The 24,903-nt window shown below is 37.9% G+C and overlaps 1 protein-coding gene and 1 long non-coding RNA gene across 3 annotated transcripts in view; one reads left to right on the forward strand and one right to left on the reverse strand.

Moving 5' to 3' along the window:
- LOC145470441 (threonine synthase-like 2) lies at nucleotides 1–23,931 on the reverse strand. 2 transcript variants are annotated; one of them, XM_081454249.1, is made up of 7 exons: nucleotides 8,942–23,931; nucleotides 8,601–8,836; nucleotides 6,503–7,066; nucleotides 5,822–5,970; nucleotides 3,686–3,811; nucleotides 2,101–2,234; nucleotides 1–1,333 (listed from the first exon to the last, which is right to left on the reverse strand). In XM_081454249.1, the coding sequence occupies exons 2-7, from the start codon at nucleotides 8,821–8,823 to the stop codon at nucleotides 1,087–1,089; spliced, it is 1,443 nt and encodes a 480-aa protein (XP_081310375.1). In that variant the 5' UTR covers nucleotides 8,824–8,836; nucleotides 8,942–23,931; the 3' UTR covers nucleotides 1–1,086. The 2 variants fall into 2 exon arrangements, with proteins under 2 accessions (XP_081310375.1, XP_081310373.1); XM_081454247.1 differs by having other exon boundaries at nucleotides 8,601–23,931.
- LOC145470491 (uncharacterized) overlaps nucleotides 9,480–24,903 on the forward strand; it is a 25,737-nt gene continuing 10,313 nt past the window's right edge. The window contains exons 1-2 of the long non-coding RNA XR_014042498.1: nucleotides 9,480–9,562; nucleotides 15,323–15,378. This is a non-coding gene — a long non-coding RNA (uncharacterized LOC145470491). The remainder of the gene's footprint in view (nucleotides 9,563–15,322; nucleotides 15,379–24,903) is intronic.

Genomic DNA, 24,903 nt, shown 5'->3' on the forward strand with positions numbered 1-24,903 from the left:
AACATGCCACTTAAAGAAAACTGTCTTTTCTGTCACCGATTGATCACACAGAGATGTTCGGTAGAACAAATAGATTTACTTTATTATTGGTAATCACTCAGTTCTTCACCGAAAAGAAATGCTTCGATAAAGAACATTCTTGCTATGTATCGCGTGGGTAACAAGTAGTGACGTAAATCCCGACGGAAATCCCGAACAATGTCTCTTAACTACAAATTAAATATGATGGCGGCATTTCGCTCGTGTCGCAAACACGGTTAGCTAGCAGCCGTTACTTTAAAACCATTCGACAATAAATAGTTCACCGGCTATAAATAGCTTAGGTAAAAAACTCACAAACAGGACCAAAATGTAACAAATTTTAAAATCTCTTTTTTTTTTTGGCAAAATACATCAGTGTAGATTATGCAGCACACAGAAATAAACAGTTTGCCCCAATTTTAGTCCTGTGATGTTCTTCATGACAAAGTACTTGCCAAAATTTCAGATCATTAAGTGCTTTGGATGTTTTTCTAGATTGATAAACCATCAATCAAAGATTTCCCGATAGAGCAAATTAAATGTCCAGTTCATTTAAATTTGATTATTAATTACCATTATAGTAAAAGCCTTTGTGCCATATTCATATTACGTGTCAGTTTGCAGCCATGATCACTTGTCCTGGCCCGGGTTGTTCGAAAGGTGGATAACGCTATTCACTGGAAAAATCCTTGTAATTTTTTATCCTTGTAATTTTAAATTTTTAAGCTTCCGTTTTTAATTCCGCACAGTAAATTTCAGTAATGTAGATAAAAGACCACCCTAATTAACTTAGTGTTAGCTTGGTGATATCCTCTGTAAATATCGTTTTACTATTATCATTATCATTATCATTATCGTTATCGTTATCGTTATCGTTATCATTATCATATTATGGCGTGGTTTGTTTTTGTTAACACTTATGCATTGGATAGCGATTTATCCGGTGGATAGCGTTATCCAGCCTTCGAAAACCTGGGGCCTGAACTTAACCGGTTAGACCCCAACAACTATTTCGTTGCTATATTTTATGGTTAAACCGATAAGTTACCGATGAGTCAAATATATCTACGAACGCAATGTTGTGAAGTTTTTGTTGGAATGATTCTCGGAAATATCATTTATCATGTTTCGCAGTATTCGGTCCCAATCGTCTCCTTTCTTCATTTCTGTGTAACGAGTAGGACTGGCAAGTAGCTGAGCCAGTTGAGGAGGCAGCGGCACTTCTATCCCAGCAGCCTTCACAGCCTCGGAGAATTTGGCGGGGCTTGCCGTAGCCACGCAAACAGTGGGTGTCTTGAGAACAGTGGAGTTCCTGACAATGGACAGAAACAATTACGAGAAAATTCTCCAAGCACTGTCCTGCTATTAACTACTGCCCAAAGTGTTAAGACACTTTTCTGGACCACTATTTCCAGTAATTTTGCAGATTTACTTATCTACAATCAATGATACCCTGACAACAACGATCCTCGTTACTTTTTTAGTTAGCTTATAAAAAGAGCTAGCGAAACAGATTTTTAAGATTTAGTCTAAATGTGGCAAGTTCATTGTTGGTTATCTGTGTGAATACCTCTGAAAGTTAACCATCCTTGAAACCATTTGGTTGGACAAGACTGTGGCCAAGAACGTGTCACAGCACGAAACCAATGAGCTAATACGCCTTTTGCATGCATTTTAAAATAGGAACTGCATTAATATGGTGCGAAGTTTAATAGGAAGGAAAATAGAGAAGAAATGATCTAATAACATTTGCACTGGACTCCGATCCAGCGCTCCGTGTTTGAGCGCTGCAGTCACTGTGCTACCTTCTTGGCAAAGACATTTTTCTCCCTTGTTGCTCTCTCCACCCAGGTGTATAGAGCGCATCAATGGACTTAGTGGCCATATTGTGATTCAAGGTTATATTCGTTACTAGAAAGAAATAACTTCCCATAGGAGAGAAAAATCTTTGTAGGAAATTCCCAAAATGGCAGGCGTCACGTAATGTAAAAATCCTCTTTAAATAAAGGAAACCTTACACCATACCGCTTGAATGGAAGCAAAAATTAGGCAAACCGACTTCATTTTTTGTATGATTACCTTTGGTCCCAGACCACTGAGGCACCCACAGCAGTGTGTGGACAGAGTAGGTACTGGTTCTCATCCCAGCATTCCTTCATGGTTTGTAATGTTTGGTCACATGACACAGAAACAGACGAAATAACTTCACACATCTGCAAAGGAGGGTTTGACGGATTAAGAATGCCCAAATAATTCAAAATATTTAATCCTTAATAACAGACTCAGTTTTGCAACTGGTCCTGTGTCAATTAGTATAGGTAATCGTATGAATGAGATCGCAATTAAGGATTTACACTACGAATGATATTTGAAAATTCTCTCAAAATTGCACAAGTCAAATACCGTCGCTTGCATCTACATGGTGTAAGCGTGAACACGTGATGTTGAAACATGCTCTAATTGGGTGTCAAACGCGGCATGATTGGTCATCAAACATTTGAAGTTTAGCAGACCGCGGGGCGAACTTTTGCGCTAAAAGTTCAGCACAAGATTGGACATTGAAGACTTGTTCAGAGATATTGACCCTGAACTGTGTCAATATGCATACGCCTTTCGTGAAAATGGTTTTACTTCTAGTATAACAGTATTTTTTGACGGTGACCATTTTGAAGTTTGAAAATAAAAAGTACTGAGTGAACATTTTCGCGTTACGGTCTGCTAAACTTCAAATGTTTGATGACCAATCACGCCTCGTTCGACACCCAATTGGAGGATGTTTCGGCGCCACATGTTCATGCTTAGATGCAAGGGACGGTATGCATCCCTTCAATACTTTTTCTTTGGCAGGTGGCAAGAATTCCACTGGCAGCGTGCCACTTCAGTGAGCTGCTGCGCCCTGCCAAAGCTATCTTTGGTTAAGTTTTAAGCTTTTCTTTGTATTAAGCCAATTATTAAACGGTCTAGCAACGACTGGAACAAACAAATTATATTTGTGGCTTTAATTAGACCAACATTACTTAATTTCTTTAAAAATACCGGTCAGAAACGAGACGTGACCGAGCTAAAATTACTTTGGCCAGTCAATATGATCGGCCACGGTCTGAAAATAATTTTGAGCCCTGAAATAAAGGAAGTATCTATAGCAATTTTGTGACTTAATTTTGTGCTATTTCTTAAGACCGACTTTGATATAAAATAAAACAAGAATGAAGTGAAAACATCTTCAGATTTGCCTTGGGAGAATTGAAAGTCTTTGATGGTCTTCGAAAGCATTCGGAAAATGATTTAATTTAATTTAGGAGTTAATTCCTAATTCCTTTTTACGATCCTTTAACAATTTCAAGTTCATCTTAGGAAGTCACAAGAATATGAAATGATTAGTCTGATCGTGCAGGGGTAACTGAATCTTGATATAACACGTAATTCTCTGAAGAAACATCATACAAAATATTAGGGGAAAAGTAGGGAGAATTTGATGTTGATGTCAAGACTGCAAGGGTTAAGCAAAGACTTCAACTGCACAGTCATCACAATAATTTGATTACTCTCCTCTCTAAAAAAGAACTATTTAGAAATTACACTAGACTTTCATAACAGGAACAAAGTGCTGCAAGATGGGGCGTGACTCTATGAAAACAAAAGGCAAACAATTAAACATGTTTACCTTTCCTCTCAAGTCACCAGGTATCATCAGTGAGTTTTTCTGTTCAAATTCTTTCATTAGAAAATCAACAAGACCATAGTTCATGTTGGAGAAGAGTAACAACAAACGTTCCACATTATAAGGGACCTAGAAACACAGGAAATAAGAGATTGTTACCATGACTGCACACTTGTCTCCAAGTACTCCATTGTGCTGCTTTAGGCATTCAAGGAGTGAGAATTGACTTTTTCCCTGTTAATCTCTCCTAAAAAACCAAGATCTCCAAATTCCAATTTGATCAGATTAGAGAACCCACTTGAAAACCAGCTAGGGCTGATGTGGCTTCTTCTCTAAATCTGATAATTTACTACTTTTTATCATTATTAATAAAAAATTGGACAAAAGCTTTGGGCTGTGTGCTCTAAAGTGAACAAAAAACCCCAAACAAACAAACAAACAAACAAACAAACAAACAAACAAACAAACAAACAAAAACATGTCTAGGACTTTGCTTAGATAACTGACAGTATGCAGATATGAAAATCTGACATCAACTGAAAACACAGTGCAGCCAAACAAAACTTCACTTTGTTCTTGAAAATAAATAAATAAATAAATAAATATAAATAAATGAATAAATAAATAAATAAATAACTCAACAATTCAAAAATGGCAAAATAACAAAACTTAGGACAATTACTGAAATACTGAATAAACAAGCAAACCAGCAAACAAGAAAAAAATTGAACAAAACATGACAATTGTAAAATAATACAATGCAGCTATAGCAACCAGGATCACTTTAAACAAAACTGACCAATCAAGTAACAGGAAAGGAACAATGAATTGCTAATAATGATAACAGAAAAAGGTCACAATTTATCCTGTAGTTAATCACCTTTAGCAGACATCTCAAGAAACACTAATTTCCTTTAAAGATCACACACATTGCTATTCAAACCTGCTTTGCATGCCAACTTTGTGAGTAAAGTATCGGAGCTGGTGTGCCTTTGATGGAAGCCAAAGAAATAACAGAAAAATGTTTGACATAGGAAGGTCAGTTGTTTGGTTTCTAAGAGCAGAAATATCACAACCAAGGAACAATCATGAAGGGGGTGTAATAGTTTGTATAATAAAATCTGAAATTTTTATGATTTCATTTTTTCTGATCAGTCAGTAGTTTCTTTACACCCATTGTTCTGGGAATGTTTAGAGTTTCAACTCTTAAGATTACCACAACAAGATAAAAATTGTAATTAACCCAGTGACCTTTTATCTCTGCTTGTTTTACAGTTGAACCCACCCATAAGCAGCTGACACCTCTCTTAAGTGGACCCTTTGTCTGGTCTCAAGGTGTCTGTTTACAGGAGGTTCAACCATTCCTCTCAGAACTGATGTGTTCATATAACTTTTGTTAGTATTCATTGTTTGTATTTAGTGATTTGATTATAAGTTTTGTTTTGGTGAACCAGGTTACTGCAGCTGCACTGTAAGGAATACATGATTAGAGGGGTGATAAAAAGAAACATCAACAAAGAACTACACAAAAACAAATTCTTTGACTAAAGTGTAGCTGGCAGTCTTTCTTGCACAATGACAGTCAATAAAGTCAGGAAAATGAGCAGTGACACTATCTGTCTTAAGAGTAAACAGATTCTTTACTTTTGGATTTAGCTGCTTTAAGCAGGTTCCTAATTTTTGTGGGAATGTTTCTTTCTAGGGTAAAAATGTGGGCCAATCCAATCTCAATGAGAGAGAAATGTGATAACTCTTGTTGAAAATAATACTACACAAAACCGAGCAACATATTGCCTTCTAATAAGGCTTATCAAAAACAAATATCAGGACATTTTAGTTCAACTGTCTTATCTATTAATCCATTGTTTCTACTAGAAAGTGAAAATTTTTTAGGTCACTGTTCTCGCTTTGCTGTTGCTTTTGGGAAGTCCAAATTTTCAGGATTTGCTATCAACTGTCAGTTTTCATCACTACTTTTGGATTTATTGTCACTTTACGAGGGTCTCATCTTTTAGGGGTCATGAGAAAAATAGTGCGCAATAAAATAAAGTTGAAGTTGAAGATACACTAATATTAAATTGAAACTTTCCAGTGTTTGCCAGTGTGTAAAATGAACTGCCAGTTTTGCTAGTTATGTACTTGAATGTCCATAGCAGATGACCAGGTTTGCACGACATCTTGAGATATAGTGAAGTCACCCGTAGATATCATTCTGTGAACAATATCATTGACATTCACAGCACAGACCAGCTCCACAGGGATGCCCATTTTATTGATCAGTGAGCCAGCTGAAGAAAACAGTAACATAATTACACGTGCACCAAGCATCAAAGGTACATGTGAAAGGTATAGCCCTGGTAGGGCCATGTGCCCACACTGAATGTACATGTCCTTGTGTAGAACTGTTACATGAAAACAACTAGGGTATTATATTGCTACTCTCTTCCTGAATTGAATGCTGGTCATCCAGGACATTTCAGTTCTTTTAATTCTTAATTCTTCCCCTTTCTAAACTAAAAGATAACAGAAATGTGATCTCTCAATTTTTGTTGCTGGTGACCTAAGTTTAAGAAAAAAATGAATCTGAAGGGTGGCTTTTTGGTGGCACCAATCAAAAACCTCCAAATTTTGTTGACGTCTTTGAAGATACAAACTGAGCACCTTTTTGTGAAGGTACATGCAGAACGAATATTCTCTTGCTCCTTACCAAAGGACACAACAGAGTAAGCCCAGCAAAGGTTCAGCCCAGGCCACTTGATTGTAAACAGTTTAACACCACTAACAAGCAAATATAGTTTGATTTAGTTAACATGCATTCACCTGTGCAATGTCCAAGTGCTCCTGACGGGATTACAAACTTTACAATGTGTCCCACTTGACTGCAGACTCTTAGGTAACCATAGATAAGATGCACAGTTTGTGCCAGTATGCGGCACCAGTTGGTTGAGTTAATCATGCAAAGATTATTTGCCACAGCATAGGCTGGATTTGAAAAACAATTTTTGATTGGCACATCCAAATCATCTGATGTTCCATCCACCCTGACAACATGAACATTCTCCTCAAAGACTGTCGTCATTTGTAGCTCTTGTACCTGAGTACAACGACCTTTAGGATACAACACTATGATGTCGATCCATTGTGATCTCCTTACACTTTCAATGGCTGCACTACCGGTGTCGCCAGAAGTTCCCACAAGTACAACCACATTCTTCTTTCTCTTATTTAGGAAATAATCCATAAAAACGCCAACACTCACCAAGGCATAATCCTTGAATGCCAGGGTCTTACCATGAAACAATTCCAACACATGAAAATTGTTCACTGTTGCTAGGGAAACAATATCCTTATGCCCAAATTCAGAGAATGCTTTATTGACAAGATCTGTAAAATAAACAAGCCCAAAGTTAAAGAGCCCATGTCTACATGAACAGAGTCATTTTTTGCAACTTATAAAATTCGCTCCAAATTGGAGGAACCTCAAAACACTGACACCTTTCAATAACACACTAACTCTGCTCAAACAAAGATGTGTGTTTTGCTGCTATCAATCATCTTAACAAACCTCTCAGTCGACTTCAACTTGATCATGTTTGTTTTTTTCAATGTTGCCACAATTATGATTGACAGCAGTGAAAAATTCAGTTGTAAGGATTTGAACTTCTCATTTTGTGTATTATTGAAAGGCACAGCTAAGGTGGCTCAAAACAGTTTCCAGTACTCTCCAAGACTTAGATTTTGATCAGTCATTATAGCCACTCTCTCTGTTGATGGCACAATCATGGTATCAAACTGCCCAAATCATTGGTCAACACATTGTTATCATTTCTTGACACAATAGGTTACTATAGCAACAGTATGACCTGCTACACATACCCTTAATTATAGCTTTAAGGGCTTATAGTAGACCTTTTCACCGATATGGCCGCCATTTTGAATTTATTAATTTGAAGCATATTATGGGATTCCTAGGGGGGCACACACTCAAAAGGTTTGTGTGACGAGATAAGTCACTTTGATATACAGCGCTGCATATGCTGTGAATTGGTATTCCTCTTTAAAGTGTTACAGGTTATCAACCAGATGAAAACACGAAGGATTGTTTAGAATGTGTTGAATATTGAGAAATTACGAAAATATTTGAAAGATCGTGGTACTGTTATTACCAGTGGATACTTGACATACTTGCAAACGTGATATAGTTTCAAAGGTTTACCACGTTTCCTGGCTACACGCCACTGTCTAGCACTAAGAGCAAGAAGATTCTCAAATTGCAGCAAGAAAATAGAAAAAGTTCCTAATCGATTGTTTTGCCCCATAAGCATTCCATAATAAACTTTAAAATTAATATATTCAAGATGGTTGCCATATTGGTAAAAAGGTTTTTTCAAAAAATGGCATGGTAACTTTTTTTTTAAAACTTTGTCAAAAGTTGTGTCTTATCCTATTTATCAAAATGGGATGATATAAAAAAATTTCAGATTCAATTTGTAACTACAATGTGTGGTGAGACTTGTTCTGTTAGCCTTAATACACTGTACATGTAGGTACATGTAGGTACATGTAGGTTATCAGAAGCGAACCAGGATACTCTGAATAAATACCTTGGAAAGTTAAAATATTTTCGTGGCTACTAAACCTTATTACATAGGTTTAGATGGGCATTAGCATATGGTGTTAAGTCTCTGCACTTGCCATATGCTAATGAGGCCAAATTTTGACCCAATAAAAATTATGGTCTAACCTCTCATGAGTGACCACCTCCCATAAGCTTCCACCTAGCTTGACAATTTGGTTGGTTGCTTATGGGCATTTTGACTGTATCTTTTTGGAACAACACAATTTAAGCACAATTATATACTATTATGTACATTGTATAACATTTATTTTGCCCTTTAAAGCACTGCTAGTTCATTACCATTCAAGTCCTTGGCAGGTATTTCCTCAGGGGGGATAAACAGTGACATCACTTCCTTGCTAAGGTCCAAGTATGAAAGATTCTTCCATTTCTCAAGTGTGGTTTTGTCCACAAGTGGAATTCTCTCAGGCATGAACAATCCACCATCACTGGCATAGCCACTAAAAAGCACATCTTCAAATGATTCAGCTTGCACTTTACCTCTTGTGCTTCTGTATTTCATTTCAGTAATTCACCTACAAATGAATCAGATACCTTCACTTTGATTGCATGTATGTGACTTCAAATTACCACGTAACTCATATTAACCAAATTGGAATAGGTAATCAAAATACAACTACCCAAGCTTCCCCTCCCCAAGAATTTTTGACAAGCTTGATCAAGTTTATGGAAGAAATGGATGTCTCTGTACAAATGTGGGGGTGGCGAATGGTAAAATCCGAGACTTGCCAAGACGCCGAGGCCGTTGACCGAGACGATTTCGGAAAATCCCAGCCCGAGACTCAGTGCAGAGAAAACCAAGCCTGAGACCTTAATTATGCAAAACTTCGAGCCCGAGACGTAAGATTCGTGCACTCTTGGTCGCTTGAAACTGGATCGCATTTAAGGAAGTGGTCAAAACTGTTATACAATCAATAACTTGCACTTTATTTGAACTACCAAAATAGCAGTCACGGATAAACGCTAACTATTTAGTTATACATTAACTTTTCGACCTTTTTACGGCCTATCACGACCCGACTTTCAGCTACATTCGAGGTCACGTGCTGTCATCAACTTCCGGTCAGCTAGCTTCAAACATCTCATAGCTTCTCATCGCCAGTCATAATCCGTTAGTTTCTCGAGCTTACTACGCGATCTACGCGTCAGCTGCTAAATATTGTTTCACCTTCCGTACTGGTTGATATAACGCGTTATGGACGAGGAGAGGGTGGAGGACAAGAAACGGCGAAAACGCAAATGTGAGTAAGTTGTGAACTTTGTAATTATTCATACATGATTATTCATATAGACGCCCGGGCTTATTATTCTTGTGTCTCCAGACATTGCCTATAAAAGATGTATTTTGACTAGCTCTTACTATTCGTAAGCATCGATTAAGGAGGTCTACATATGCATTTGCTTATGTGTTTGTAAGGCTTTTACTCTAAAACCATATTAGCTTGTATTTTAACCATGCAATGAAAGACTAATGAAGCATCATAGTGACCGGCTGTCATGGGGTGAACAAATTCGCCGGCAAATTATTTTCTTGCACAGGCCACCTGTGTGAGTAACCTAGCAGAACGATAATTTTGACCGCGAAATGGATAAAAACCTAGGCTCAATACTGGAACAAGTTTGACTAGTGTTTGTAAGCTTTTGTAGACGAGCAGGCAACACCACGGAAAATAAGCAGACAATACCCCTAGCCCAAAGAACAAAAGAGGCGCAGATTAACAAGAACAAATCAAAATAGAGGTTCTAAACAGGTGCAGGTCAACTACTGTGAAAGTTAAAGTACCTATGAGGTAAAAAATAAATGCTGCTTATTTGAAAGGCTTTTCAAAGTAAAGAAGAATGGCGTTTCCCTTTTTGGAATACCTTTTTTCGTTTTAGAGATAATTACGTTTTTGTAAGGAAAATGATGATGTCATAGGTGGTTCCACTAAAACAGCACAACACTCAATCGAAAATAACTTAAGAAGCATTAAAGCAGTGTTCTTTAAACTTGGCACCAGAAGTGTACATCACAAAAGAAACATAATGACACCCATTGTGCCATTGCCATGACAGCAGTTATGCCGCTGGTCCTGTTTTAATTAAGACTAAAATTCCCATATTTTATCTTAAACAAGGATCATCCATTCCCACCAATCTAATGGGGAGACTTAAAACAATATGGGAACCATGTGTGTTCCGAGCAAGACTCTCTGTCCCACTTTAAAAGGTTGCAAATAGGGATATTTGGTTTTTCACAGAGAGAGATCGGAACTAAGAGTGTTGTCAGGGCAACAACATAGTAGTTGTCATTCTGTTTCTTCTGTGATGTAGATTTCTGGTGCCAAGTTTGAAGAACACTGCTTGAATATTTCTAGAGTTATTCTTGATTGAGTGTTGTGCTGTTTAAGAGGAACCACCTATGACGTCATCACTTTCCTCATTTGCATAATACAAAAACGTAAATTATATCTCTAAAACAAAAAAAGATATTCCAAAAAAGGAAAATGCCATTCTTCTTTACTTTGAAAAACCTTTCAAATAAGCAGGAATTATTTTTTACTTCATAGGCACTTTAAGTGTTTAGCTTGCTCTAGAAGGGGACACGGTGCACGACTCACGAATGTGTATACAACATGCAAATGATTTGAACCTGGTCACAACCTCTTCACATTCCCAGTAGTGCATTCCGCCCCCCCCCCCCCCAAATACAATTGATTCTATCATAGAAACCACATCAACTTGTTTTTCATTCACATCTTAAACCTAGTAGTAGAGAGGCTAAGACTCAATTCAAAAACTTATTTAATAGGAAAAGCTCACCCTTCATCGCATACTCGTAGTTATATGCCAGACACTATGTTTCTTTGGCCGATTATCCAGTTGCAAATGACTATCAAACCCACCCACAAAATCCTCAGCCTAACCCACAGAAAATGTCAAAGTAAGCCCAATATATGAATACTTCCTCCTGTTTTGTAGAAGAATAAATATGGCTGTTCTGAACTGTATCGGGATCAAAACTTCTCGCATACCATTTAGCTTTACAACAAGAAATTTGATTGGCTGTTTATAGTAGATCCAATCTGATTGGTGTGACATAATCTGATTGGTGGGACTCAGAGACCGAAAGAAACACATGAAAACCGAGACTTCATGACTCATCACAAAAGCTTCTGAGATTTTGAGATCGGATCAAAAATTTCCGAGATCCACAATTTTCTGGGTACCATTTGTCACCCCTAAATGTCTAGCTTTCTCAAAGTAAAGCTACAACAGTCTGTGAACAAAAACCGGACAAAGACATATCTGTAATATCGTGATCTGAAGCAACATACTGTACTTGACAGTTCTACTGAATCAACCAGCTGGGCGACACAATAGATGTGCACAATACATGTTCACGAAATATGTCAAACTTGTTCCCTTCAAAGTCAGAAACATTTTTGTTCTTTTGGAGTGGGGTTAGAATTGACAGAGCCATAAGCTAAGGCAGGGTTCCAGATTAGACTGTTTACAGCCCTTAATTTTCTTGTATTTTTATTTGATCATTGAACGAGAGAACGAGAGAACTGGACGCAAGCACAAAAGGGAAGACTTGACTGAGCAGGGGCTGGAGATCAAGAAAAATAGACGGGTTGTAGCCTGATCTGTTTGGAAAAAGTGAATTCCCTGTTTCTCCAGAAACGGAAAATTCCTATTGCTTGAAAGGCAACAAAAGTGTCATCACCTTGACAATGGCTGATCATGATTACATCCAGATACGTTTTGCGGCTTACAGCAGTTGTCATCACTGACACCTGTCTTGATTCATAACGAGTAATTGTTTTTAAAATAGAATCCTGTTAATATAATTACTCAAAAAGCAACATGAAAGAACAAATAGAAGAGATGGAATAGCTCAGGATTCCTTCCATCATTTTGTCAACAAAGGATGACATGCTTCTGCTGATTGTAGAAGTGAAATACAAGCTTGTTTTCAGAAGACGACGGAAGACTTTTTGTAGTTGACGAGTGCCACAGCATGTATAAACACCTTGGGAATAAATTCTCTGCAGATATGTAAGATGTCTTGCCAAGATTTCTTAAGCAAATAGTATAAGAACGAGTGTACATCCTGCAAAAACTGGAAGGACCACTTGATTTTGGCTTTCTCCTGCTTTTAGCAGCTTTTATTTTGGAATGAGTTGAACAACACCTGAATGCATGTATGTGTTGTTTGCAAACTGATACTTGTCATCAATTTACCACTCAAATTTTATTTGGTCCAATTTAAATAATTGGTCAAGGGGTGGAACTGTTAGTAACAAGGTGAAAACAGGGGCAGGAGCGTAGCAAGTCCACTTTTTTCCACAGATGTCTACAGTCTCTATTCTTTTTTCTCGCTTCACTCGCAAACCCCACTCCCCAACCCACATGCTTCAAGCTCGCTTCACTCGATCTTTCTTTCGCATGTGTAAATATAGAGGCTGTGAACAGTCTATTCCAGATAGGTCTTCAAGGCTGGGCATCAATTGATAAGGGATTCCAGAAGGTCAATTCCCACTGTTCCCACCAAATCATTATAAATTGAACACTTTTGTGCAAAAAGGGCATATATAGCATTTTGGGCTGATTTTTATTTTTTGCAGGATCTAGCCAATTTTTGGCAGACTGACTTGTTTTGACATGAAAAGCATCGTTGCGTAATTGGTTTTGTTGTTTTGCGCTTCATTTTCAAGAAATAACGTATGCAAAAAACTCAGTTTTCCAAGGGTATCTTTTCGAGATCTTTTGTTGAACGAAAAACAAAAGCAGGGCTTGACACTAACTTTTCAACTTACTAGCCTAGTGGCTAGTGATAACTTAGATGTTACTAGCCAAAACTTTTTTTTGCTAGCCAAGCATTGTGGTTGGCTACCTTCTTACATGAAATTTTTGCGACACGTTTATTTCACGATTTGGGGGTGCACATTTTTCATGACACTTAAATTCGGTGACTTTGCAAAAAATTTTGTATTTTGAATCGCTTTAACTTCACGTTTTTGAGTAATACAAACTTTATTTCCTTGGCAATGTCACTTAAACATGTCTTTGAATTTAGTAAACTGACTTTATCAAAGGTACAATAACGTCAAAAGTAACAAAAACGCAATGGCGGTACTATATGTCAACAGTAACATAACGTGTTATGTTCCTGACACTTACTTATTCGCATCACTTCAATAGACCAATTGCGATATATTAAAATTCAACACAATAGACCTTAGGACGAGGCTCTGGGGAATAAACCCCACAAACTCTGTAGTTATTCCGCAGAGCCTCATAATGAGGTCTATTGTTTTAGGCTGAATTTTAATAGATCAAAATTGGTCTAGTTTACGATTTTTTTTTTTTAATTGCGAAATTCGCAAAATTAATGTGTTGCGAAAATTTCAGGTAGGTGCAGTAACAACAAAATTACTAGCAAGACTTGAAAGCACAACACAAGCAACTCTCTTTAATACATAACATTGGTAATTATACTGTACTTAAACTAGTTTCAAAAAAGTTCCAGTTCCTGAAAAGACTTTCAGGACTCTGTTTTTCTCTGAGACTTCCTTGGAAAAATATTGAGACCCCCAAGATGTCACTGTAAAAGCTGTCAAGACTTCTTCACAGACAGGTGCAGTAGAAATGTGTCAAAAGCAAAACAACTATCTGAACAATACTGTAAACTGTTGTTGGCAAAATTTGACTGCTAAAAACAGCTGGTTTAAATGTCAAAGGAAATAAATCTTTCTCATCTAATTATTTCTGTAGTGGTAAGTTTGTAAGTATGCATACAACGACAAATCACCCATGTATTATTACGCTACATGTAAATGAAATGTCATCCCTTTACAGTTCCGCACTATTTTGCGCATGACAAAAATTTCATAACAAAAAAGAGCATTGATGTGTGCTTTCAGAAAAATGCTGTCTTATTTGTCAAATGTTTCTTTCAACAAAAGTAACATGTTCAGTTCCCTGTTTATGTACCATCCAGCGAAAAGTAGACAAATTTAAATTTGCATACATGTACTTGCTGAACAGCACATGCCCGTTACCATGATATGTCCACGATGAAATTCTGACCTTGTTTCTGACAAAAGTGTAAATTTTGTGTTTGTCTTCTTTGAAGGAGACAGAAACTAGTTCAGCCAATTTCATTTTGTTGACTAGCCAAAGTGGCTAGTGGAAATCAAAAACCTACTGGCCAAAACTAAATTTCTACTAGTCTGTGGCTAGTTGGCTACCTTAGTGTCGAGCCCTGAAAAGAAACCTTTTGTTTTGCTAAACAATGAAGTCACTGAAGCGTGGCATTTGCCGCTAGTTGTTCGAACCGATACAAGTTTTATTACTCATATAATTACACTATTCTCTTACTGTTGCTTCGTTAGCGCAAGCGAATAAGGTGCTGAACAGGCCGGATTCAAGTCTGTTTTGTCGTGACACCGGTTCAATACGAGTTCTGTCAATTTTTTTCCAGTCTATTTCTCTACATCTTTCAAAAATAAAAACATCTATTTAAAAAAAAAACATGCTGTCAAAGCTGCTAATAGCAACCATTTAAGTTTGCCCCATTTCGAAATCCACCTTCAAAGGATTCGCTCCAAAAGATGCCGCTCGGAAAACTGACTTTTTTTGCATGTGTTATTTCTTGAAAATGAAGCACAAATCAACAAAAACAATAACGCAACGATGCTTGTAATGTCAAAACAAGTCAGTCTGCCAAAAACTAGCTCGATCCTACAAAAAATAAAAATCGGCCCAAAATGCTATATACGCCCTTTTTGCAAGAAAGCCTTCAATTATCTATTAATTTGTCACGCCATGTAGCTGACCTTGCTGGGGTTTTGGCCTGAGACCCCTCACTTATCTGGAACACTCAGGCTACTGGCATATAGATCGTTTTCACGCGACCTCATCACTTTTAAATGCCAAAACTAAAGAGTCACTAAAGGTTTTATCCTCATCAGGCGTAAAAGGCAGTATATTTATATCTGTTTACAATTTTACAGCTCAATAGTGTGCTTCGTTTGAAAAGCAGAGCATTTGGAATTTCAGGGTTATGGAGGTGAGTGACACATGGCTATGATCAAGTTAGTTGAAAAATATATACTTATCTCATGATTTTGAGCCTTTTTAGAAGAGGGTCTGGAAGGGTATTCTCGGGATCCGGGATTTGACCAAAATACAGTGGGGGAATTGGGAAAACATTGAATATCTTGACAGGACCTGGGATTTGTCTGCTTCCAGGGAAGCTGGACTTGCCAAAATTTGGGCACGGGATGTAGGATTTTTTTTGCCTGTCTGTCAGGAATTTGGGAAATCGTCACAACCCAAATAAACGTTCTAGTGGCCAAAGAGACTCGACCAGGCATGTGCTAAGTGGTGTCTGCTTTCAAATCAAACTATAGAGTGTGCCTGGTTAATAGTTATCCAGTTGAAACTGTCAGAGTTTTTTGTACCAACCAAATGCCAGAAAAGTGCATGTGGTGTCCATACCTGTCTCCAAGTTTTTCGTCAAATTTCCTGGTCTCCCAGTTAGGGCACCAAATCTCCCGGGAAATACCTAATGTGGCTTTTTTCAATTTTTTTTTTCATCAATTTTGTTATTTTCGAGAATCCAAAAAGGAAAATAAAACAAAAAGTGGATTTAGTGCTCTTATTTGAGCTGTTCTCAATCGGAAAACATCAGAAAACGGGAAACAGAGCGATCAAATCGATATATATTTAACGAGAATCGTAATTGGTCAGAAATCAACCAATCCAATCGCACAATACATGGAAGATAGTTGGCACGGTTTTCGTACGCTGTTTACACTCGAAGTGAAGATTGCCAGCATGGATTTCGGTTCGGTGCAAAAAGAATTCTTAGGTACACTTCCCTCGCGCTTTGAGGGAGTGAAGAAACATTCAGAAGGCCTTTGGGTGATTTTCGGGGAGTATTCAGACATCATTGAAAATGACATTCTTACAATGCAAAGATTTCTAGACGTCTCCAGATTTTTGTTCCCTGGGGGTTGGCAGGTATGGGTGTCATAGCATACCAGTTATTGACTCGATGCTCAGTTGACTCAGTTGATCAAGCTCTTCAGTCTCTTCACAGGTTCACTTGAGGGGATTTTTTCAACAGCTTAACCACTAGATGGTCCTAGATATGGCAAATAGTGATGCCAGCTCTGCTACAGTAAGAGTTCTGGTCTCATTTTATCTTGCGGCCATATCATATCATGATAACGGTCATATTGTGCTCGTTCATCATACTGAGGTACAAAAAGCTATTTCTTTTTTGCAGAAACCTTCAAAAACACACGTAAATTCAAAATGTCAATCAAAAGGGCCAATCTACATCTCAAATTTATTAGCTTTTGTAGAAATTAGACTTTTTAATGTGTTTTTCTGGGAAAGAAAAACAGGATTCTGGATAGTGATGAAAAAAGTGCAGGATGCGTGATTCTTGTGAAAAAGGAGTGGGAGTGCAGGATCAGGACCCCCCCTTCCAGGCCCTCTTAGAAGTTAGAGCATTAGGAAAAGTGCTTATATAAATGCTTGTTTGTTCAGTACTGATAATCAGTCGCCTAGATAGCCAAAGTAAGTTCCACATGTTTACACTATTTTCCAGCCGCCATATTGGTGTACCATGGATGTACACCAACATGGTACAAACTTCATACTGAGCTCTGTAAATTTCTGCGAAACATTTTGATGAACATCTCAAGGTTGGGGAAACGCACAGGCCTAAGACTTGGAGAAGTGTCTTATTTAGTTATCTTCTATAACATCACAATTTCTCAGCGTTTTCCTCTGGATGGTTTTCGATTTATATTTTTATTGCATGACAGTGAAAATGATCTATTTGACTGGAATGATCCAGTGATCTGGATCAGGATCACTGATGTGAGATCACTCAGATGATGGTGCAGCAAAGGAATCGATGAATTCATCGACCCGAGTGTAGTGATGCTGGGCCGGATCATCCCATAGCAATGCTAATTTTGAAAACGAAAACGTTTGTACATACCTTCCATGGATAGGGTGTCTCTCCTACACGTAAATATTTCCGTAAAGGCAGCGGAAACTCCAAACTCCAAAAGTAACAAACTTAAGATGGCGGGTCGATGGCGGGAGTGTCGCGAGAGTGTCGGTGAAAGTCGCGTTCCATAGAGACGGCGATCGTTTTGGTCAGCACAAAAATGTTTTTGAGTTATTTTTTTGAGTTATTTTTTTGTAAAAAAAATTCCTCATAGTTGGCACGTTGGGTATGTTATGGACGGGTCAAATATGTGTGAGTGAGTGAGTGAGTGAGTAAGTGAGAGATGTATGTATGTCACACTAATCAGATTGGATCTACTATGAACAGCCAATCAAATTTCTTGTTGTAAAGGTAAATGGTACGTGAGAAACAAAAGGTAGGTATAAACACAAGGACTTTGGTAATTGAAAATAAAGAGTGACGTGTATGTTGCCGGTTTGTGATTTTTAGTCCAGTTTGGAGGGGAGTGTGACAGTTACATACGTACATTGGGTTGTTTTAGAGTGCATAATTTTCAGTGTAATGGTGGCTAGTTATGAACGAGATGAGTCTTGAATTTTGAAACAGTTCATGAGTAGTAAGCAAATGGCACGAGATATTTTTATTTTTAATTACAAAGGGTAACTTGATACTTTTGTTTTTCACAAGGAGTTAATTCAATTAGAGGTCACGAATCGTCAGTTCTAGTTCTTAGGACATGTTTTAGAGGAGACGAGACTATTTAGATTTGAAGCAGTTCTAACGTTTACAATAGTAAGTGCAGGTAACGATTGTTTTGTTCTTATTGCATGCAAATATAACGAGATATTTTTATTTTTTAGTTACAATGGGTAATTTGACACTCTTGTTTTTCACAAGGTAGTAAATTCAATTAGAGCTGACGAATCGTCGCGACTTGTTCCCAAGAGATGTTTGCTATTTTTAGTTACAAATGGTAACTCGACACTTTTGTTTTTCATATGGGAGTAAATTCAATTAGAGCTTACAAGTTATCGGCTATTGTTCCCAGGATATTAAACAAAAAAAAAGCTTTCCTTTCTAGAGTGTTTTTACGTCTCTGCAGTAGCGGTTTAATATTTTTATTTGATGGGCATTTTATGACATTCTTTTCAGTCCGATATTTTTAAAGGTAAAAAGTATGAAAACTGTTCAAATGTTCTTTGAAGACTGTGTGGCACCAAGTTAAAGTGCAATTTAATTAAATCAGACTTTCAACGTGTCAGAGAGGTTTTTTTCTCTTTCTTTAAATTTTCCGTGAAGTAGTGTAACTGTTGCGTTGTGTTGTGTAAAAAGGGTTAACTTACTACTCGTATAAAATGTGAAAAGTTCTCTTAACTTGAGTATTTTTGAGCAAAAATTCCTCTTGGGGGCTGGAAGGGCTCCCGAGGGGGTACTCCCAGAAAAATTGGTTGGGGGTGTGCGGCCCGCTTCCCAAAACCCTTACCCTGTATATGACCAAAATCTGCGATATTCCTTACCCTATTTATGACCTGACCAAAAATTCGAAACCCTATTTACGACCTGACCCTCGAATCAAAACCCTGTTTCAGACCTGCGTTATAATTAGCTCCCTAGTTCAAACCAATGTTAAATTACCGTAAACATATAAATTTGAGAAGGGCTTTTGTTGATTTTCTTTTCGATAATGATGAAAAAGTGGCTTCTTCTTAAAACATACCCATATCAAGGCTAGAGTGCAAAAACCGTACCCTATTTATGACCAAAATGGCCAAAATCAGCTAGAATCGATACCCTATTTATGACCAAAACGGCTGAAAAACCATAGCCTTCGGGGCCGCACAGACCTATATAGCCCATATAAGGGAGTCCCCCGCCCCCCAGGGGAAGGGCTACGTGATCGGTGAGTGAGGGAGTTATGCATGTGCGTGTGTCAGACCAATCATAGTGTGGGTTGTATCAAAGAACGAATAAAATTGCCTGTTAGAAAATAAGATGGTATCTACATTAATCTGGAGACGTGTCAGATTACTGTAGTTTGTTCAATCAAACATTTTATGGCTTACTATTTAGTTATCTTACCATTACTGATGTAACATTGTATGTACATCATAAATTCCCAGTTTCTTTCTTGCTGTACATCGCAACAAAAAACACTTGTCAAATCAACCAAATCATTACTGTAAACAGTTCCATGAATGCTCCTATCTCCGAGACTTATAGTTCACAAAAAAATAACTCTTGCACACCTTGCGTGCCCATGTTTGGAGTCAGTTATCCTGGTGGTCACCGACAGTCGAATCAACCTCGTCCTCCTCATCCCCAGGGTCTATCTCAAGCTCCCACATCTCTACTTTACTTCCAATGAAAAATGAAAGGAATCACATTGTTTACGAGATCCCAACATATGACTGTAGAACCATTTTCTGACGTCTCTCTCAGTAACTCTTCTCGGAAACAAAACAATAGTAAATTTGATTCATCGCGATGCTGTTTTGTTGCCAAATTTAATTTTTTGGGGCGTTTTTATTTTAGTTTTCTTTGTTTCCTTTTTTGTTTCATATGAGATGATTTTAGCCAACTCGGCGCTGCGTGCCTCGTTGCCTATCCATGATGTCATCTATCATCTCATATCCAACAAACGTGATTAGAACAATAATTAAATATACCATGATAACTCAGCCAATGCATTATCCAATGATCCAGTTTTTAAAATAAAATACAGTGGCCCACAGGTATAGGGACAGTACGAAATCAAAATATTTCTCCCAGTACAAAAATATTTATCAGTGCAAAAATATTTTTCTCACTGTACGGGAAAACGAGTATTTATCCTGCAAGATTTTTCCCATGTTGCATTGCTCCCCTAATAAGTTCCCACAAAAACAAGATGGCCGTTTGAGGTATTGGTATTTTCCTGTGAAAATGAGAGAAGTCCCAATTTAATTTCCATTGTTATTATTGTTAGTTGAGCAGTTTTCTCACAACGAAAATGTGCAGGACTGTCAATGGCTTCAACAATAATCGCATGTTGCCAAGACTGGATTTCAACAGGAAAACAACTTCAACAATTGCCCTTCATGTCGGAAAGAGGTGTCGATTGATGAGGAACGATCTCTGATAGAGTATTATTTTTTCGAGGATATACTTATCAAAGTATTGTCAAGCTACTGGACAAACAGCACGATATTCAAATAAGTGAGCGAACACTAAAATATTGTTTACAAAGTTACAGCTTGCGTAGAAGGTTACCAACTTATGATTTAGCTTAAGTGCGATGGCATGTAAAATGCTCAAGAACTTGATGGCCCCAGCTGTATGAGCGGATATAAATCAATTTGGTATACCCCTCATCTGGAAGGACTTCAAGTTCCTTGACGAGTAGTTGTAGGAGTGGTTAGAGAGCTCAATCCTGAGGGTTGTGAAATGGGGAGAAGCAAACGACTAAGAAGGAGAAAGTACAGTGTATAAGGTCCAAATTATTGTTGGCACATTGACGGTTATGACAAACTAAAACCTTTCGATTTTCCTATTGACGGTTGTATGAATGGATGGAGCAGAAAGATGGTGTGGCTACAATTGGCACGCTCAAACAATAATCCCAAAGTTCATGCCAAAAATTTTCTTCAGTTTGTAGCTGAATGTGGAGGTTGTCCAGTCAAAGTAAGAAACGATTGTGGCACAGGAAATGGTGTTCTTGTGCAATCCAGTGTGAGCTCAGAGGTTCAGCCGATGCTCATGCGTTTGGGTCTTCTCCCCAGCGGGGTGGGGGGGGGTACTCCCAGAAAAGTTGGGTGGGGTGTGCGGCCCACTTCCCAAAACCCTTACCCTATTTATGACCAAAATCTGCGATTTTTGCTACCCTATTTATGACCTGACCAAAAATTCGATACCCTATTTATGACCGTTGCAGCTGGCACATTTGCCCTAAACATAAGTTATGAAGGGCTTTTGTTGACAGTCTTAAATTGATAATGATAAAAAAGTGGCTTATTCCAAGAAACATACTCAGTTCAAGACTAGAGTGCTAAAACCATACCCTGTTTAGGACCAAAATGGTCAAAATCGATACCCTATTTATGACCAAAGCGCCTGAAAAACCCCACCCTTTGAGGCCGCATTTACCGGTACCTATATAGCCCATATAAGGGAGTACCCCCCCCCCCCTGCTGGGTCTTCTCCTGCTAATCAGAGGATCCAGGGCTGGTGGTCCTTCTATCGAAGGAATTGTTCTACCTGCTGGATCAACTTATTCATGGTATTGTTTCTCTGGAGTTCTACAGAAAGATGTTGATTTGGTGAAGGAACACTGGAACACTCGCCATATTAGGGACTCCAAGCATGATACTGTGCCTGGCAGGCCAGATGAATTGTTCCTTTTACCAGAATGCAGGGGTGGAATTGATGGGTTGCTTCTTCCAATTTCCATGGATAAACTACATTTGGTGTCAGATAACCTGTTACAGTCTGAAGAAGAATTGAATGAATTTGAAGAGTACTTTGACTACATGATGGCCAACAGCAACTTCGTTATGCCATTGACAAACAATTGGAGAGAGGCCGAGTCATTATATTTTCAATTTATTGCTGTTGCTACGCAGTGGCAGATCTTAATGCAAAATTTTTAAAGTAGCAACAGGGTAAATACTGTACCTGGAACCATTGGACGACATCTACATCCAGGTGTACAACCATGAAGAAACTGTATGGAAATTTTCCTTGGTAGGCCCAGTGGTGGGATTTAACTAGCTCCTACTGCCCACTTCAGGGTTTTTTCTAAACCACCTGAGTCCAGTGACTGGATAAAGTTGGTGAAAAGATAGCAAACATCAATTTCCTGATGCTTTTTTACTTCTGACAAGCTGAAATTGACAAGTAGCTCATTGAGGAAAGTGGTAGCTGTCACACTAGGTGCACAACCTGGGACAAACACTGGTCTCCACATATCTGGACTTTCCCTGATTGATTTTAATAGGCCACAAGTCTTCAACCCCTCCTCCGGTTTCACAAGACTGCACAAACCTCCTGCTGGTGTTTGATCATGCATGCAAATGGCTCTGAAATATAAAAGAATGGAAAGAAAAGAATGGGAAAACAACTAAAAACAAAAATATCAGTCTGGATACAGTGTACATGTTCTACTAGATAAAAGGTGCTGTTAACTTTCTACTAGTGTACCAGCAACCCAGGTTTAACCTTGTTTTACATATGCTGCTATGATAACATATTGGGCAAATTCTTGTATTCAATGAAACTAAATTCAATGAATGTTCAATACTTTACAAATGACTGTAAACACGATAACCACTTTACTAATAAGTGATATAAATAGGACATGTAGATGGACTCAGCAGGACCAGAATATAAAGTAACAGAAAGAAAAAATACTGTTAAATGTCTGCCAGTGAAACACTTCAAACTGGCTACAATCCAAGCAATTTAATGCTTTTAAGAACTGCAATACATTCTTACAGCATTTAATAATAAAATGTCCACTACTCTGTCAAAAAAATTGTTCCCCCTACAATGATGAACTTACTCTACAACTCTTTTTATTGATTCTTTGTTCTCTTTTGCTGGGACACCATTGTAGCCAATGCATTGAAGGGTATCTAAATCTAGAACATGGTCTTCAAGAAGAATGTCTTTGAGTTCCTTTTCAGATGCACTTCTAAGCTAAAGTGAGATCAAAATTTGTTTTTATATATCAGATCATCATACATTTAAGGTATGCATGTACATAGGGTAAGTCATTTCCCATGTAGACACTTTCCATATTAGCAATCTTTGTTTGGGTATGCATTAAAACATTCTGTACATAAGATAACAAGATATTTGCATTTCAACAGTTTACATAATATCCCAACCGCTTTTAGTTATGGGTGCACCATCGCCATCAGCATCACCATCAGTCATCCTAAAATTAATTATCAAAGACATGCCTTAAGACACGTTTCCTTTAATGATTCATCTTTCAAATCCTCAATCACAAATGATCTGCTGAGCGCATTACAAATTTCAGGTGCATTAGAAAGTTTGGGCATGGCCCACCCTGGACAATGGATATAGCCATGACTTCACCAGCAGTCAGAAAATGATCCCTTGCTACAGCCAACACAGACTCTGTTGGGAATCCATCAGGGAACAGCCTGGTTTCACAGTATTCAAGCATTTCTATAAAATTACAGATAGTACAAGAGGAATTCAACAGGAGTCTAAGTTAAAACTTGCAAAGTATTTAAAAACAAAAATCATGAAAAGATAATGAGAAAATGTTATTTATACTCTTTTTCGTTTTCAAATTCCATGACTTTCCACGACCTTTTCCGTGACTTCTCCAAGTTTTCCTCATCTAAACTTGACCTTTCTTTTTTTTGAAAATCACCTTTCATTTTGGGTATATTTTAACCATCACAAAAAACCTTATTTATTTTGTCTTTTTCTAATATACATAATTTCCCATGACTTTCTATGATCCACACTTAAATTCCGTTGCTTTCCAGGAGTGGAAAATGAAATTCTAAGGGCCGAATATTTAAACGAAGTTTAGGCGTCGTTTTAGAAGGTCTTGGTCTAAACCGGGTCTCCACTGGGAAACCAGGGTTATTTAAACGTCACCTATCTTAACCCCACCTAAACAATAGCAACTTAGACCTGGTCATGAGTAGGTTGAGACGCAGTCTAACGTTTTATTAGTGAAGGTTTTTGTCAATTGGATGGAAGTTTGAGATATAGACGCCTACAGCAACGGGCTAACACTCGACGTGTTCGAAGAATCTGACACTTGCGGGATAGGCTTAAGGGCCCATTAACCGATCTCTTCGAGCCGTCGCTAAGGAAAATTTAGTCTCATATAACCTCATCATTTTTTGTTAGTTCAGAGTTATTTCACCTGTTTCAAGTTTTTCATGATCAGTAACACTAGTGATGACGTCATCAGGCCACGCCCATGGTCATGTGACTAATACAGAAAAAATGCAAAGGCTCCCAGGCAAAGTACTTTCTCGGGATTTTTTTCATTGATTTAATATTTTAATTTAAATCCTCATTACGCTATGCATCGATTTTGTTGCATTTCTAAAAGGTCAGATTTTGAAAGCATTTCAAAATATTGAAAAATTCGTAATTTTCTGAAAAAAGCATGATTTCAAAAAAGGAATGCATAGCTACGTTGCCAACATTGGCTTTAGTCGAAATTCATCGAAAAAGGCTGGATTTAATGAAAAACCGCGTTTCCTTTAGCATTTAAAGAAACCGGAAGTGCGCCCGATGTCTATTGGAAGTTACCCTATCAGCGCGTGCGCAATTTACAATACCAGCGCATTTCGGTAAGATCAAACAAAGCCACACGGAGTTAGTTTTTCTCTTTCTTTTGCTCTTGTTTTTCTGTCTTTCTCTTATTTTGTCTTTGCTTGTACTTTTTTCACTTTGCATTTTGCGAAACACAAAGAAAAACATCTAAAATGTATGCGAATTTGCAAGTTTTTGAGTTGTTTTTATTTTCCGTGCTCAGGCTGACGTAAGTGACCGGAAGTAAAATTTCACCTCCTTAGCAACGCGCGCGAGCGCGCGCATGAATCGGTTAATGGGCCCTTAATCCTTTAG

This window comes from Orbicella franksi, chromosome 15 (assembly GCF_964199315.1).
Source record: "Orbicella franksi chromosome 15, jaOrbFran1.1, whole genome shotgun sequence".
In the NCBI taxonomy this organism is placed as follows: domain Eukaryota; kingdom Metazoa; phylum Cnidaria; class Anthozoa; order Scleractinia; family Merulinidae; genus Orbicella; species Orbicella franksi.